The 17,647-nt window shown below is 33.8% G+C and overlaps 1 protein-coding gene across 3 annotated transcripts in view; it reads right to left on the bottom strand.

Moving 5' to 3' along the window:
* Window positions 1-17,647, bottom strand: part of Ipo9 (Importin 9) — a 210,007-nt gene that overhangs the window by 64,027 nt on the left and 128,333 nt on the right. For all 3 annotated transcript variants that reach the window (XM_085819244.1, XM_085819245.1, XM_085819246.1), the window contains exons 15-16: window positions 12,770-12,917; window positions 9,560-9,638 (exon numbers count right to left, since the gene is read on the bottom strand). In XM_085819244.1, the coding sequence (XP_085675370.1) occupies window positions 9,560-9,638; window positions 12,770-12,917 (227 nt within the window). The remainder of the gene's footprint in view (window positions 1-9,559; window positions 9,639-12,769; window positions 12,918-17,647) is intronic.

Raw genomic sequence — 17,647 nt, 5'->3', positions numbered from 1 at the left:
GTTAAATACTCAGTTAAACTGAAATGCAGAACTCCATTAAATCTGAACAAGCAAATTTTGTTTTCAGGGTGTTGTTGCAAGAGAGTCTAATTAAACACTTTTCGTCTCGCAAATGAGAAGGATCTTGGTTCAACATAAAATTTGTCTATATTGTCGCGTAGATGAGGGGATCTTACAAATGAATAGGCAAGACTTTTTATTTTCTTACATACTGTCCGTTCACGGTGAAAAAAGTGTTATTCTTTTTCAACTGCAGCCTCATCTCCTGTACAGGTTACTTGAGCTAGTTTTCTCATTTGTTCGGCGTGGGGAATGGCTAGCATGGCATACTGGTTACTACGACTGGCGGCGGTTGAGAGAGCGTCGCGGTAATGGTGAACTGCTCCTTATTCGGGAAGAACTAGATCGTGCATATTCGTCATCGAAGCTGTATGTAGCTTCAGTATCCCTGTTCCGTCGAGGGTTGAACGTCCTTGCGGCTCTTGCATTTTCAAACATCTGGATTCTTTCAATACAGTACCTCAGAACATGTCCTGGGCATCCGCAATGAAAACAGAGAGGCACATTATCGTCAGTCTTCCACAGATCTGTCCTACACTGTGGAGCAGTTCTCTGGCTGTCTTTACGTCTTGGCTGCGACCTAACTGGAAGTGAACGTTGGGTAGTGTTTTTGCTTTTCCCTGCTCCTGTGAGTGGTGCCAGCAGCTCCATAACATCTTCCCGGACCACAGATGCTATGTCATTCGGTGCTACGGGTTCTATTTCTATATAGCCCTGAACTTGCGGCAGGACCTTCTTATGCACTTCCCTGATGATGGTGCGCACTATAGACCTTACTTAACTGGCGTCCGCATCGGCTGATACCACGGAGACGTTAGGCAGCCTCTGGAATTGTGATCGGGGGATACGTCTTTGTCGAAGGCTTTCTATGTGATGGCAGTGTTTCACAAAGGCATCGATGCTGTCATAGACCTGGTACAAATCTTCAGCAATACCTTTCATGAGATGGGCCACTTTCTCGTCTTCAGATATGGATGGGTTTGCTTTTTGGCAGAGAGCAAGAACATCTTGAATGTAAGCTTCAGATGTCTCATCGATTTGCTGGGTCCGTGTGAGTAGTACTCGTTCAGCTTGGTGCTTTACATCAGCTGCTCGGGAAAAGGTGTTCTTAAGAGCAGTCCTGAAAACAGTCAAACTGGTAAATGTGTGTTCATTATTATCGAACCACTGTCGAGCGGTTGCGCCAAGGTAAAAAATGACGTTCGCCAGACACATTTGTTCATCCCAGTGGTTATAGTTGGCGATTCGATCAAATTCCTTGAGCCATCTATTAGTATCTTCTTGGCTGTCCCCGGTGAAGATACACGGGCTTCTGGGTAGTTGATACATCAGGATCGGTATTGGTACGATATTCCTCAAAGTGTAACTAGCTGCTGCTGGAGGATTCTGCTCGGTTTCTTTCTCATCAACCATCTTTCTTGATCTTTTACGCGAATCCTGTAAAAGTCAGAACTCAAGAGGAAGTCCTTGAATCCGCAGACTTTGGCATAACTCTGCCATAGTAACTGAGAAATACGAGGCGTCTCCACCAAACTGTTGTGTAGATGAGGGGATCCTACAAATGAACAGGCAAGTACTCAAGTCTAAACTCAAGACTTTTTAATTTACTTGAACTGAATTAAGAGCTACTTATATACAGCTGGTGGACATGCTGAAACATTCCAAACTTGGAATGTTCTGGAAGAATAAGAAGGAAATTTACATAAATAAGATAACATTAACAAGAAGGACATTTACATAAAGAGCAATTATCAGGCACCTTGCCGTTGAAGGTTTTCGAACCCGGAGCCTTCGGGTTTCGAGTCCTGCGTCTTCTCTGCTAAACTATGAAGAGCTCGGTCGAAAAGAGCAATTTTTGCTACATTATTCTCTTTAGTAAAGTATTTTGCGAACCAGCCCATGAGTTTTGAAAGGTGTTCCATGAAAAGGGACAGCCCTATAGACTAACAACTTTATTACAAGTTGTGTATGGGTGCAGTGTAGAAAAACAATCTTCAGCACCATTGCCATTCAAATTTTTTTTTTTTTTTTTTAATTTTAAATACACAACTGCAACTTTTTCCTAAACACTGAAATCTTTTCTACAAGTTTTAAGATGTGGATTGATTTCCCTGTAAAATCAGATTCAAGACAGATTCAGACAGTTTGTCAAAAATGCCACCCTAATATGCTAGTGTCAATAAAAAGTTTAGTTCGGCAAAATATGTATTGATTGCATGACCTTCCTCTTGCAGAAAACTGTTAATTTCTTGATGCAGTTTAAACGCATGAGACAGGACACTGCCATGTGAAAGCCATTGCGAACTGCCATAGTATAGCCAAGTCATGCATTCAGCTTCCATACTAAGCATTTAAGACCGAGATACCCATTTACTCAATATTACAGACTTGCCCTTGTAGTCTTACATTTTGAAAAGTGATGCTACTGCTTGCTTTGAAATCATACAGTTTGTTAATAAAAATTTGTAAGTTTTACCAAATATGAAATAAAAATAACATTGCCAAACATTAAACATATTATTATTATATTTGGTTATATTCCGATGTTCAAGAAAGCATGCGATTGTATGTGACATCATTGTATGTCGGAAATTGTTCATGAATGTCACCATTTTAAATAAATAGCTGTTGTTAGCAACTTCTTTGTTTCAGGTTAATATGATTGACACAATATAATATAGCCATGTTAATTCTTTTATTAATATTGAATAAATGTTGTTATATTACCATTAATTTAAAATCATGATGCCATACGTGTGATAAGCTGAAGTGTCAAAAGTTTCTGTTTGGCAATAAAAAAATTATTTATAAATTGGTTGTTGCTTGGAAAGAATGAACTTATTTCTTTCATATTGAAATGTTTTTATACATTTGCTTTTCAGGGGTACACAGAAGTTACAAATTTTGCTTTGGCTGCAGCCTGCTAGTTTCACATATAATTGCAGTAAAATAATCTATGTAAAAACTTGTAACACTTCTCCCTCCCAAGAACTGCATGTCCTGAGCAGTACAATCCCTGGACAGGAAGCCATATTTACAACTAAGACAAACATATGCAATACTTAAACAATAATTTCAGTAAATGGCATAAAACAAATCAAATACTAAATCAATATATGAGTGCACAAATTTAAAAACAAATAAGACCATGGTCTTAGATACTGTTTACATTATATACACTATGGGGACTACATACTATGGCCATAGTAAGGAGCTAGCCTGTCATAACGAACGACTTTAAGCCTAGAATTCAAAGACTTATGGATCTAAACTCTTCATATTTTTATATAACTCCTCATATTTTTTGCAACAAGAGCTTGCCGATGAATCATACAGTGATTAAATACCATACAAGGCAAAACCTTCTGAATTAAGCCTCTGAGCCCTTTATTCGAACCTGTTAATACTGCAGCACCATCAGTAAAAACCGCAACACAGTTTGCCCAGGTAAAGGACTTTGTCTCAAAATATTAATTTATTACTTCGAATATTTTTTCTCCAGTTGTTTTTAATTCCAAACTTTTGCAACATAAAAACATTTCTGTTATATCTTCATTAAAAATAAACCTAACCTAACATTTTAGTAATATCGGTAGTCTCGTCCAGTTGTAAAGCAAATGCAGATGAATCTTGTATGCGTTTTATGACTTCTGACTCGATATTTCGTGACATTTCGAAAATCTACCGAGACACGGTATCTCTTGATAATGGTATTGTTTTTTGTTCATTTCCATATTTATCGCCATGCATAATTGATGTCACCTTAGTTGATGCAGGAAGGATAAGGGATTCTCCAATTGTATGGGGCTTCATTGTTTTTCCTATTAAATAAGAAACTTCTAAAGAAGCTCGTAATGCTTTCTGAGGTATTGTTGTAAATTTCTTTAAATGTGCACTTTGAATTTTCAGATTTTCAGCTCATCTTTGAAAAAAACCGGCATGTTTATTTTATGTTTAGTTTCCAGGTGCCTTTTTAATCTAGCTGGTTTCATGCTCTCATTTGCTAATTTTTCGTTGCAAATGACACATATCGGGCATTCTTCATCATCAACAACACAAAATGTAAAACCATTAATAAATTCCTCATTGTATTTTTTTTTAGATCGGACGTTTATTTCAGTGTTTTGCGACTCCTCATCAGTATTTGTTCGTTTGTTAGCTGAAGATGTACCTGGTGTACGTATTACCCATTTATCCATTATGAAGATAGGGGTTAAATTATTTAAACTAAAACAAATAATATATAAAATTTTATCATTTTTTCCGAGAAATTCAATAAAATTAACAGAGATCTTTCTCTTATGATAGTACATACCTGATAACAAAGAGTAGCAAAGCCCGATAAAAATATAAAAAATCATAATTACACAACATCACATGATAAAACTCGAGGATAAACTAAAACAATTGCAGGCCAACTGCTACATGCTACAACTTCATGCGAACACTTCACGTGTTCACTCTGACTATCAGATACACCGCGTACCTCGCCATCTGATTGGCTGATCTTAAAAGTGAATTTTTCCTCTTCCGCGGTTAACGTCTAGTTAAATAGGCGCTTTTCAGTAAAACTGGCGAATTACCGCGAAGAGGGCCCTATCCACCGGAGTGAAAAACTTGCGTCTTCACACTTTACATACATTACGCATTACGGTCAAAGAAAGAGCGGACAGCATGAAATTGCAATTAAACAGTGAGTGACGGCGCTTCACTCTTTATATGTACACTGTATGGTATGCAGCATGCAGGCATAATGCATTTCATAAAAATTTGGCGACCCCTACAGGGGTCGCCACCCCTAGTTTGCGCACCACTGTTCTAGAGGTTCAGTGGTCGCGCCTTGAAACGACTGCTTTTCACAATGGTGTTTGCTTGCTTTTCAAATAGGAATGTTTATTTTTACCTGAATATAGATAAGGGACTTTGAAACCAGAGTTATTTAATTACTAAACAATACATGCACCTGCCCAGTAAAAAGGTCTTTCTTTTCCAGAGATTTTTTTCGCTGACCTCAACACATTTGCTTCCCAAGCTAGTATTGTGATTTTATAAATTATTTTGTGCAGTTTAAATTTAGCGTAAATATACTTTGCTATAATTAATGAATTGGAAACGAATAATCTGTACCAAAGCAAAAAAAAAAAAAAAAAAAAAAAAAAAAAGACCCCCCCCCCATTAACGTAAAAAACCACAAATTTTATGTGCCAGATGAAATGAAACTAAATAACGCTGGACATATACCAGTGACATTTAGATTCAGGCAGTGTATATTTTGTAGCAAAGGAAGAAACCTCACAGAACAAGATACGTGTGTAAAACTTGTAATTTTTTTTTAATCCATTTTTCTGAATCTCCTTATTATGTAGGTACTTATATTTTCACTGCTGTAAAAAAAATTACATAAATGGTTATTTTAAAATTTTTCTGACGATTTACTTTGTAAAATAATGTAAAAAAAAATTACATACAACGCAATTCTGACAGTTTTAAAAAAAAATTTGTAAATTTTGTCATTTATTGTAAACGTGCATGGAAAAAGGTAAGTTCCCCCCTACCACCTCAGTATGTTTCGAAGTCCTAGACCAGTGCGATCACCACCCACAGAACAATGGTCAAGAGTACATTTTTTAAAATACATATATTATCTGTCTCTAGGATTATAATATTCCATTTCTAGAGCTTTTAGTTAAAAAAATTATAAAAATAATATTGCGCATGTCAAAGGGTTAGGAAAGAGTCCTCTATGTTGAATCAGACTCAATGACCACATCTTGTCACCTTTGTTGAATCTATGTCCTGTAGCTCTTATGTTGTATACGGTCTTCATTTTCTCTGTCGCCAAATTGACTTGCTCTCATACAAAATTAGGCATCGGTTCAAACCATGCCTGGAGATCTTCGATGCACTCCTGAGGTGATGAAGGCACATCCAGAGGGCAGCCAAACAAAAGATCACAAGGAAGACGAAGGCCACAACCGAAGAGCATCTGGAATGGGGATTAAGCCAGTAGTCTCATGGACAGCACTGTAAAAGGCCAGTAAAAACAGTGGTAACTTTGTGTCCAAATCCTGTTGGTTTCTGGAAACCCACAAAGAAAGGTTATTAAGGATGGTTCGATTAACCATGCCATCAAACTTTGGATGTATAGGTGTCGTTTCGATTTTGTCCATGACAAGTAGCTTGCACAGTTCTTTAATTACAGACGATGCAAATTTTTTTTCCCTAGTTGAAACGTTACTAAAGTGGCACTCTGAAAATAGAAATCCAATGCCGTATCATTACCTCTGCTATCTTGACAGTCTCTTGATCAGGAATAGGATATGCTTCAGGGCACTTGCTAAAGTAATCAATGACAAGAAGGATACTAATTCAGAAGTCAAACAACAAGGACAAGAAGGATGTATTTGTTGCCATCAGCAGTTCATGGCAGATGTCCCAGGAAGTCAGAGGCAATACATTCAAAAGGTGTTCCTACATTATAATGTCACAGCTTTCCTCGGCTACATTTCTTTGATTGTTTCCAATCTACACAGGCATCGCAAAGTTAGCACCACTTTTGCACATCAGCCCTTGCATTACTCCAGTAGAAACATTCTCAAATTCTATGCAAAGACTTCACTATACAGAAGTGGCCTCCTCTTGGATTGCTATGTAATTCTTTAAGGATGTCTGGGACGCAGTATCTTGTAAATATCAGCTCCCATCTGAATGCCTTTCAATCAACCAACTCAAACTTCTGTCGTGGAAAAGTCATGGGACTACAAATCAAAATGTCCTCCCAGGTCGATTTCCTGTTTGAAGACTCTATTAATTTAATTATGGGTTTAATGTCAGTGGCTTCCAACTTGCTTTCCTGACTTTGCCCTTCCATGGGTCTGGGTCAGACAATGTTGGATTCCATAACTTGATGTACGACCGGACTAAGCAGCTCATATTTCGCTTCGACCCTCGAACAATATCGGCGGCTTTCTGAGCAAAGTCTTCTACACAGGGCATCAGCATTTCCATGTTATGATTCCTTCCAATGACGGATAGTTATGTCTACAGAGGCTAAATGCAACTCATTATTTTTAAAGTCCAAGTAAAAATTATATTTCCTTAAAAAGTCCAGTACAATTATGTCACATAAGCTGTAATGCACACAACTCTGATGATAAGTTGATAAGATTTATTTTACCAGATTAAAAACTTCAGATCTGGAACTTTCCACAAAGTTAGTCCATTCAGCTCTTCATAGTGTCACACAAGTCAAACAACAAAAATCCGCGTTATATTTTCAAATTTTCACAGGACTAGTTTTGATGGTTTTACCGAACAATCATCTTCAGCTGCAAAAGCGCAAATGAAAGAGATAAGATAGAGAGATGAGAAAAGAAACGATAGAACGGACAAGCGTCAAGCAACTGGCACTATCTGTTGATGAAACCAGAACTAAAACATAATTTCTTTAAAGGCTGAAGGCAAAGATGGATTGGAATTAGGGTCGTTAACTAGAACAGAAAGATTTTTTTGAATGTGAAATGCCTTTAGAAAATCCAGTTCACCAATGGAAGATCTTTTTGAATAATTTTGGCAGCAGAAAAATTGAAAGTGGAATTTTCGGACAAACAATGTTGGGCAACAGAAGACTTCTGCGCTTCCTTTTTTCTAACATATGCCTCATGTTCCTTAACGCGAAATTTTAAGGCTCTCTTAGTTTGGCCAATGTAAATTAAACCACACTAGCAAGGAATCTAATAAATACCCCAGGAATTCATATCCGGAATGGGGTCCTTGAGTATGGAACTCGGAATTTTATTGATGGGAGAATAAACAACTCGAAAGTTAAATTTCTGCAAAATACGTGCAACTTTATAGCTAATTGATGGAAAGAAGGGAATGAAAACAGAATTTTATAATCTCCTAAAACAAGAGTGTGCCTTTTAGTGTGTTGAGATGAGAAATTTTTAACTACTTGATTAATAATGTTGGGTGAAAAGCCCCTGTCAATAGCTATTGCTTTTAAATAATTTAGTTCTTCATCAAGGCATAGTTTGGAGGAGCAAACTTGAAGAGCACGGAAAACGTAGGAATAAAATGAAGCCAACTTTTGTTTAATCAGATGACATGACTTAGAGTGTGGTGAAAGGCAAACCGATGAAGATTTACCGCAAACCGTAGTACTGAAGTTGGATGTGTTACATGCGACCAGAATGTTGAGAAACGTAAGAGAATTGCAAGACTCAAGTTCAAAAGTGAACTGCACTAGCAGGATCAATAGAATTCAATGTTGAAAGAACTTTATTTAAATCATCTTTATTACCTTCAGCAGAACCATACCGGGAGATTTAAAGTTTCAAACAATTTCGATTCATAATAATGCACGCGGATATCAGCCAGGATGAGACTGAGGGGGTTTCCCATGGCTAATCCTTCAGTCTGCTTGTAATATTTATTTTGGAAAACAAAATGCATTTGTTTCACACAGAATTGAGTGAGAGAAATTAACTCATCAATTTCGATGCAAAAGAAATTCGCGAAGTCTGGTTTCTAGACATCTTAATGCACCCTCCACTGGAACATTGGTGAATAATAAATTTACATCAAAAGAAACCATGAGTAAATTTCTAGGAGAAATGTTTTTAACCTTTTTCACAAAGTCTATTGAATTTTTTATGGTGTAAATGTTATTGTCTAATAGAGAATTAAAATCTAGAAACTAAATATTTAGCTAACGGATACGAGGCATGCCAAAATTTGATACAATAGGGCAGGAAAGGAACACCACATTTATGAATTTTGGGAAGTGCATAAAAGATGTCCTACCTGGAACGGACAGGCAATATCAAGATCTCATTAAAAACCGAAAATTCAACTTTTATAAATCCACAGCTGGAAACCTTGACAGATGTTTTTGTTTGAAGCAACTGTTTTTCATTTATAACTACTAAATTGAAAGGGAGAAAAAAATAAATCTGGTGTATGGAAAAAAGAACTGGATTTCCAGGTGCTTTCTTCATGATAATGCTTTGTGTCTTTTGAATGGCAGACTTTGGAATGTACTCTTTTCTAGACCACAACTGGGATAAGGCGTGGTCTAGAAAAGACTCACTTCATGCAGTTGCAACTTTTAGAATGTTAACAGGGCATGATTGCCTCCGTGCTCATCTTTTTCATTTTAACATTGTGGAGTCTCCTACAAGTTCTCTTTGTATGACTGGACAAGTTATGACTGCTTTACATTTGGACGAGTGCCTGCACTATCTGCTTTTTCTTGTTGTGTTGAGATATTGGAGAACCCATTGTCTTATGGCCTGGTGGACAAATGACTGGCATTTGATAAATAAAATAAATGAAAGAGAACTGCAGAGTGGAATCTTATTTTTCTTGAATTACCAGATCTTTTTTAATTTAAAAATCAATGATATTTGTTTAAGACAAATGTAACAGGTTTTATATCCAATAAAAAAACATTAAAATGAATACATAATTATACAATTACAAAACATACGATTCTTACCACTGTTATGCTTCAAAAACACTGCAATCGCTATTGGCGAAATTTTATTCTCCATTTGAGCAGTAAAATTTTCATCAATCTTGAAACACAGACAGGGTAAAAAAAAAAAAAAAAAAATTAAACATAAAATTATACACCATCTGATAAAATCATCTGCAATATAATTTTTTTAAATACTGCTTAAAATATTTATGCAGAAACACATAACTTATTAAATATGAATTTATTCTCCCATCTTTTTTCTCCCCTATTTTTAGTCATGAGTATTAGAGTTTCAGGTTTACTACATAAAAGTAAAATCCAAATGGAAAAAATATTAATATACATGACAATTTCTCATGAAAAAAATATAAATAAATAAACAATTTTAAATTTCCAAGTTTTACTACATTTTTATCACAAGTTTTACTACATTTTTATCAATGTCCAGTAATTCCTCAAAACTAACTGGTCCATACAAAATGGCATTCCACATTTTTTATTTTCAGGTGATTCTTCAGTTTCATTTTCTGAAAGAAAATAAAAGGCAGAGAGAAAAACATAATTACTGTTTTTCTCTCTATTCATAGAGAAATAGTTTTTATTCATAGAGTTTCTATTCATAGAGAAAAACATAATTACTGTTCACAGAGTAATACTTTTCTGCAGAGCTATTTTTATGTGATAACAGAGCACACAGATGGCTTTAAATATTGATATTTGCAAACAGAATTACGTTTCAAAGAATTCTTTGAATCAAAATTTTCCTGTAGCAGATTATTTTAAAGCTTAATTGCTTGGAAGAACAAATTAGTATCTTTTATGCTAATATGTGCAGTAAGCAGGAAAAAGACCAAACTGCACTCCCAAGCATTGCAAAATCAGGACAATGAGGATATTAAACCATAAATAAAATTACTTGTTATTTCTTTCTTTCCTTCTTCAGATAAACCTTTCAGACCAGGGGTTCCCAACCCTATGCCTGCAGGTACCATTTCTATCTGCTGATCGTTTAACGTACGCCTGCCACTGTGTGATCACAATAAAAATGTTTTCATTGTTAATGAACTAGAAATTGCATCCAACACAGATACCAGGACAAAGAGAAATGCAACCAATCTTTTTTTTTATTATTATTTTTTATGTGCATGTATTATTAACTCTATCAAACTATAAATTCATCTTGAAAAAGCAATTAGTGCCAGCCATCCAACAGATATTCTAGAATGTGCTCTTAGGTACAAAGAGGTTAGGAATCCCAATTTTAAGGAAATTTTTAAAATGTTGAAAGTTTTTCAGGCTTTTTGGTCATTATCCCATTCACATGGCAGTTTTTCATGTCTTTGACAATGAGTCCTTTTTGATTTAGCACTGATAAAAGGAAATAATTTTTCACAGCCATTTTCTACTACGATTAGTTTTAAACTTGAAAAACCAAAATTTTCTTGAAAAATAGCTAATTAAATTACAGTTAAATATGTATTTAGGTCTGTAATTTTTAGTTCAAATAAATAAATTTGGCAAACCAGTTAGCCACTGTTCAACATAAGCATCATAATAAACACTTTTATAATTTATGATGCAGAGTATTTTCCTGTTTACAACTTATCTTTTGCTTTAAATTTCTAAGTCATAAAATATAGGAAAACTGTTTTTTTCCCCTCTGAAAGTTTTCTAAGTAACTTATATCTGACAAGCTGAGAGCTAATAATAAAATATGGGGGAAAATATTTTAATATTTTAAATATTTTAAGAAGATACAAATGAATAAAAAACAGTAATCAGACAACACAATTTGTGGCTAATAACTATTTTTAAATCAAACCTACCACAATAACACACATTTGCACTAATTTCTGATTTCTCAGCTAAAATTTAATGCACATGATGTGAATCACGCAACATTTTGCGATTTTCAAATATCAATTTATTATTTATCTATACATACACAACATTCTAGATTTTGGTAAGGATATTTTAGGTTCAAATTTTCGGAAACTTTTGAGTTCTGTATATTCATTATCAGCCTTAACAATATTCAACATTCTATTCTAAATACTTAAAGCACCCCTCCCCTAACTAAGCAATATAAAAATCAAACAACATAGCATACAATTATTCAGATAAACTAAACCATCATCTTTAAATTATACCATGTGATTGAAAACTAAGAATGGCACAACTAAAAATATCGAAAACTATTTTTTGAATGAATTTCTGCAGCATATTTGTTTGTGCTAATGGTACTGAGAAGGGAATAACATGGATATAGATAATAACAGGTTTTATTTAACATAATAATTAAAAAAACTGGATTACTTCTGAGGCATTACAAATTAAGATCCTAAACAAGTAATTAATAATAATGTAAAAAAAAAAAAAAATCAGAAATTAAAAAAAAAAAGAAAGAAAATTATTTTGAAGAAATATTAAATTTTATCAGCAACATTTATTGCTTTATTAAATTTTATCAGCAACATTTATTGCTTATTCAATATCGCCAATAAACTAAATACATTAATTAACCTACATTTATTATCAATATCATTAAGTAATTCAGTTTTACAATAAATTCCACATTCAGTTTACATTTTTAATAAAATGCAAGTCATTAAAATTCTGAATATCCAAAATAAATATAAAATATTAATGACTTCAAAATAATAATAAAATATCAAATGCTTCTTAAGTAAAAAAATTAATGGTAATTTCAGATTATCCACATCCATTCCAAAAAGTCACAAACTCATTGGCGACTTTGAACAGCAATCCCGAACTCGTTGCTGAATAATTTTTTAATTCTCAAAAGGGAAAGCCATTTTCAAAATGGCTCAATACTGAGCAATCATTCAATAAAATTTTAAAAACGTGAAACATCAGTAATAAAACCTATAACTTTTTCAAGAAATTTCTTTTTCTTGCACTGTTGTTCTACCCATGAACACAGCAATCTGTTTTTGCTTAAACAATATTAGATTAATTGTACAAACTTGTCATTATGACAGCCTTGGTAGTGCATACCAGCCAAACAGATATGTACTATGTGCACATCTGGGTTGCCATATAAGTATTTTTTTTGGAAATTCATTGGCTGTTACATAATTGTTTTTGGTGACATACTGTTTTTCCTCATGAACACTTTTCTGTAGGGCAGTGGATAATCAGAAAGTACTAAATTAATTAGCAAACCAATGAAATAGAAAATATATTATTATATCCATATATACATACAGTAATAACAATGGCAATTGCTTCCAAAACTAAAGCTAATACTTCAGAGGAAAACTGTACAGCTAAAGAAATCAGACCTTCCATAACAGAAGCTAAATAAGGAACTAGGAGATGAACATGCTTAGTTGTCTTTAAATGATCACAAAACCTGAAATAGTAAAATTACATATTCTTAAATATAATTTCTTTGCTATCATACCATACATAGAAAAAAATAAAAAATCAGACAGTTTAATCCCAAATTAACCTCCACTACAACAGATGCTATACTGATTTAAGTTAAAATAACATGATGAGTAATGAGTATTGGAGGAATTGAAGCAAAAAGAATAAGCATAACATTCATAGATTTGCAGGACTAGTTTGGAAGGTTTAAATATAGAGCTTTCTTCCTCAACTGCAAAGGTGCAAATCATTTACATTTCTGGCAGCTGAAGAAGCGGGTTCCATATTTAAAACATTCCAACCTAGTCCTGTACCAGAGTTGTAGCTAGGGTTTTCAGCGCCCAGGGACAACTGAAGATTTCGTGCCCCCTACTGCTTGCCAAGGACGGAAAACATTTAATTCTAAAATGTCGCAACATCAGTTTGGCGCCCCTTGGATTCTGCGCCCGGGGACAGATGCCCTCCTCTAGCTACGCCCCTGTCCTGTACATTTATGAATATTACCCAAATTTTTGCCTGTTGACCAGCAACCAATACTATACCGTTTAAATGCTCATACATAATATTTTATATGTATATATAATGCAAAATGAAATAAAAAATAGGCTTAAAAATTCTTCGAATATTCAATTCAGAAGAAACCACATGCAACCCCCCCCCCAAAAAAAAAAAAACAGAAGCAAAGAGACAAACTGCAAGAAATAAGGAGCAAAATATGTCAAAAGCAAAAATGAAAATTTATGCCTTTCACTGCACCCTCATCAGGGGATGGTGCAACAAAAGAGGTAAATAGGTAAATAAATAAAACATTTACTTTGCACTTTAAGTTTCATTGCACCAACCCCCTGATAAATATGCGGTGAAAGACATAAATTTTCATATCTGATTTTGGCATATTTTGTTCTCGTTTTTGGCAGTTTCCCACTGTGATTCAGTTTTTTTGTTTTTTGTTTTTAATGAGGCTAATTCCGAACTGAACACGGAAGAAATTTTAAACATATTTTTTATTTTATTTTATTTTGCATTATTATCACCACTTGTTGCTGCTATTAGTGTGCAACTGGATTAGGTTTTGAACTCTTTTTTTTTTTTTTTTTTAAAACTGTGTATTCATTCATTTATAAATATACATCTGTTAAAAACAGAGCCTTTAAAATTTCATGCATATAATTATCGTTTGTGAGAAGTACACTGTAATTCAATGCTTCTCTAACAACGTGCTTAGATCAAGTGGCGGAAAAATATGTATTCCCTAACATATAAAAGATGTATTCTAAGGCAGACAAAATTTGAATTTTAAAATTTGTAATTTTAATGTTATTTTCAATATTCAATAATTCTTAAATATTCAAAATTTGTAATTTTAATGTTATCTTAAATATATTCTAGTGTTCGTCTACATGTGGCCTACTATTCTAGTGTTCGTCTACATGTTGCGTTTTTTGAATGCTGAGTCATCATAGAAAATACAGTCACCCTGGGAAGAAAAAGTAAACTGATTTTTTATATTTGATTTGAAATAAAACCCTTTGAAGTGCAGTGGTCGCACCCTGAAACCACTAATTTTCGAATTTTTTTCTCCTCTTCTTTCCAAAATTTTTGAATGAAAATCAATTGATTACTGATCTTTTACCTCTAAACAGCACAAAATGACTGCAGAATTATAATGTTTTAGGTCTTAGTGCTTCAAATTGGATGCCTTTTAAAATTTGTTTTCAATGAGACAAAATAACTTCCTTTTATTAATGTAAACAACTTTAAATTTCAAAAGTTATTCATCGCACGTCATGATTTCTATCATAAACAATAAAAAATAGCAATAATTAAACTGCACATATATATATATATATAAACCTCTATATGTATGGCATTTGCTTTGTGGTTTCAAGGCTCGACCACTGCACTGCTCAATGGTCCATTGCTCAAAGGTGACGCCTTGAAACCACTGCTCTTCACAACGGCATTCGCTTGCTTCTCAAATAGGAATGTTTATTTTTACCCGGATATAGATAAGGGGTTATGAAACCACAGAAATATTTTATTACTAAACAATACATGCACCTGCCCAGTAAAAAGGTCTTTCTTTTCCAGAGGCTTTACTCTGACCTCAACACACTTGCTCCCCAAACTAGTATTGTGATTTTATAAATTATTTTGTGCAGTTTAAATTTAGCGTAAATATACTTTGCTATAATTAAAAATAGAAATCGTGCAAAAGTTTTATTTAAATTAAAAATATTTTCTAAATATTTTGGGACAAAATACGAATAAAATGAATTGGAAACGAATAATCTGTACCAAAGCCAAAAAAACCAAGCCCCCCCCATTAACGTAAAAAACCACAAATTTCATGTGCCAGATGAAAAGAAACAAAATAACACTGGACATATACCAGTGAAATTTAGATCCAGGCAGTGTACATTTTGTAGCACAAGGAAGAAACCTCACGGAAGAAGATACATGTGCGAAAAACGTGCAATGTGGTTCTATGCATGTGCCAAAAAGACAAAACATGCTTTGCACAGTGTCGCACAAAAAAAATTATTCTTTGAAATATATATATATATATATAAATACCACTGAGTCTTCTTTTTATCTTTATTTTACTGAGTTTTTTTCATCCATTTAGCCAAACATCCTTATTACGTAGGTACTTATATTTTCACTACTATAGAAAAATTACATAAATGTTTTTTTTTTTAAATTTTTTCTAACGATTTGTAAAATAATGAAAAAATTATATGTTCTGCAATTCCTACATACATTTTTTCAAAATTTGTAAATTTTGTCATTTATTGGAAACGCGCATGGAGAGAGGTAAGATTTTTTTTTTCCTACTACCTATGTAAGTTTCCAAGTCCCAGATATGCGGTGGTTTCACAGTGTAACCACCATCCACAGAACAATGTGCAAGAGTAGATTTTTTTAATTCATATATTATTTGTCTCTAGGATCATAATATTCAATTTCTAGGGTTTTTAGTTAAAAAAATTATAAAAATAATATTGCGCTCGTCAAAGGGTCAAACAAAATAAAAAATTATTAAGTTAATTTTTTTTGTTAAAAACAAAGCCTTTAAAATTTTGCACATAATTATCGTTTGTGAGAAGCACACGCCAACTCAACACTTCTCTAACAACGCGCTTAGAACGAGCGGTGAAAAAAGATATATTAAATGACATATTTGAACACAAACAAAATTTTAATTGTAATTTTAATGTTATCTTAAATATATTCTAGTGTTCATCTGCATGTGGTCTACTTAAATGAGTTTGATTTTTTGAATGCTGAATCATCATAGATGATACAATCACTCCCGGAAGAAAAGGTAAAAGGTAGTACAAGCTAGATCAAGAATTGCTCCTTTGAAGGGATTATCGATTTCGAGGATGGAATTGCTAGCATGTCTTATTGGGGCTAAATTAACCAATGCAGTGAAGACAGTTTTGAAGTTAGGAAATATTCAGTCAGTCTACTAGTGCAATTCCATGGACATACTGTATTGGATCCAAAGGGAAGGCCCATGGCAAACGTTTGTATCTAACCGTGTAAATGAATTTAGAACTCTATCAGAATTCAACGAATGGAAGTTTGTTCCTGGAACTCAAAATCTTGCCAACATATCATCAAAAGTTTGCTCAGTAAAAGCCTTACTAAAACAAAAATGGCACGGACCTCCCTGACTTAGAGATTCTAGAGATAAATGACCAGATTATGATGACAAAAATGTGGTAAATACAAAAAAGAAGAAAATTATAGTGTCTCACCTGAATCAAAGTAATGATCATTATTATAGCCACATATCCTTCGATAAAAAAATAATTAGAATCACAAGTTGGATATTTATGTTTAACAGTAATTTAGACACCTAACAAAATTTCAGAACTATCTGTTGAAGAGCTTAAAGAAGCTAAACTTACAATTTTGAAAAAAGTTCAAGACTCTTTCCATAGAGAGAAACCTCAACATTTAAAACTGTCGACATCCACAGACGCTGATGAAATTTCGAGAATTAAAATGAAACTCCTTTTGAGAGGCGACGATGAAAATTTCAGTCCCAATTGTTCTACCATCTGATCATGTAGTTAAGTGCCTAATTTTGTCTAAACATCAAGAACTTGAACATTGTGGAGTATACTCGCTAATGGTAGCTTTGAGGGAAAATTATTGGATTCTGAGAAGTAGAAAAACTATAAAAGCAGAAATCAAAACTTGAACTATTTTCCAGAGATTTAGAGTCAACCCCCCTGATATCCCAGTAGGAATGCTTCCTGAAAATCGTGTAAAAAATGCTTGCATTTTAGAAATTATTGGAATGGACACTGCAGATCTATTACTACTGAAAGAAAGAAAGAACGTATGGATCCTAATTTTAACCTGTGCAGTTTATAGAGCAATACATTTAGAACTTCTGACTTATAGTGTCTCACAAATCAGACAGACAATTTCTTATCAGCACTTAGGAAATTCATAGGTCATCCTTTAGTGATATACTCAGACACCACAACTAACTTTATCGGAGCTGAAAATTTATTGAAAAATGTCGGTCTGTAAAGATTAAAAATATCTATTTCTCTTTATTATTTGGAGATTCATTCCTGCAGCAGCCTCCTCGTGGGGTGGCTTTTGGGAGAGGTTGATTGGCCTTCTAAAACGAATTCTGAAAAAAGTTTTAGGATGAGCATCTCTAAACTATCAAGAAATGGAAATCAC

The sequence above is a fragment of the Stegodyphus dumicola genome, chromosome 6, assembly GCF_044657685.1.
Source record: "Stegodyphus dumicola isolate Sdum_Otavi_A_Nest chromosome 6, ASM4465768v1".
Taxonomy (NCBI): Eukaryota; Metazoa; Arthropoda; class Arachnida; order Araneae; family Eresidae; genus Stegodyphus; species Stegodyphus dumicola.
The sequence above is the reverse complement of the archived record's forward strand: the minus strand, read 5'-3'. Positions and strand labels throughout refer to the sequence as shown.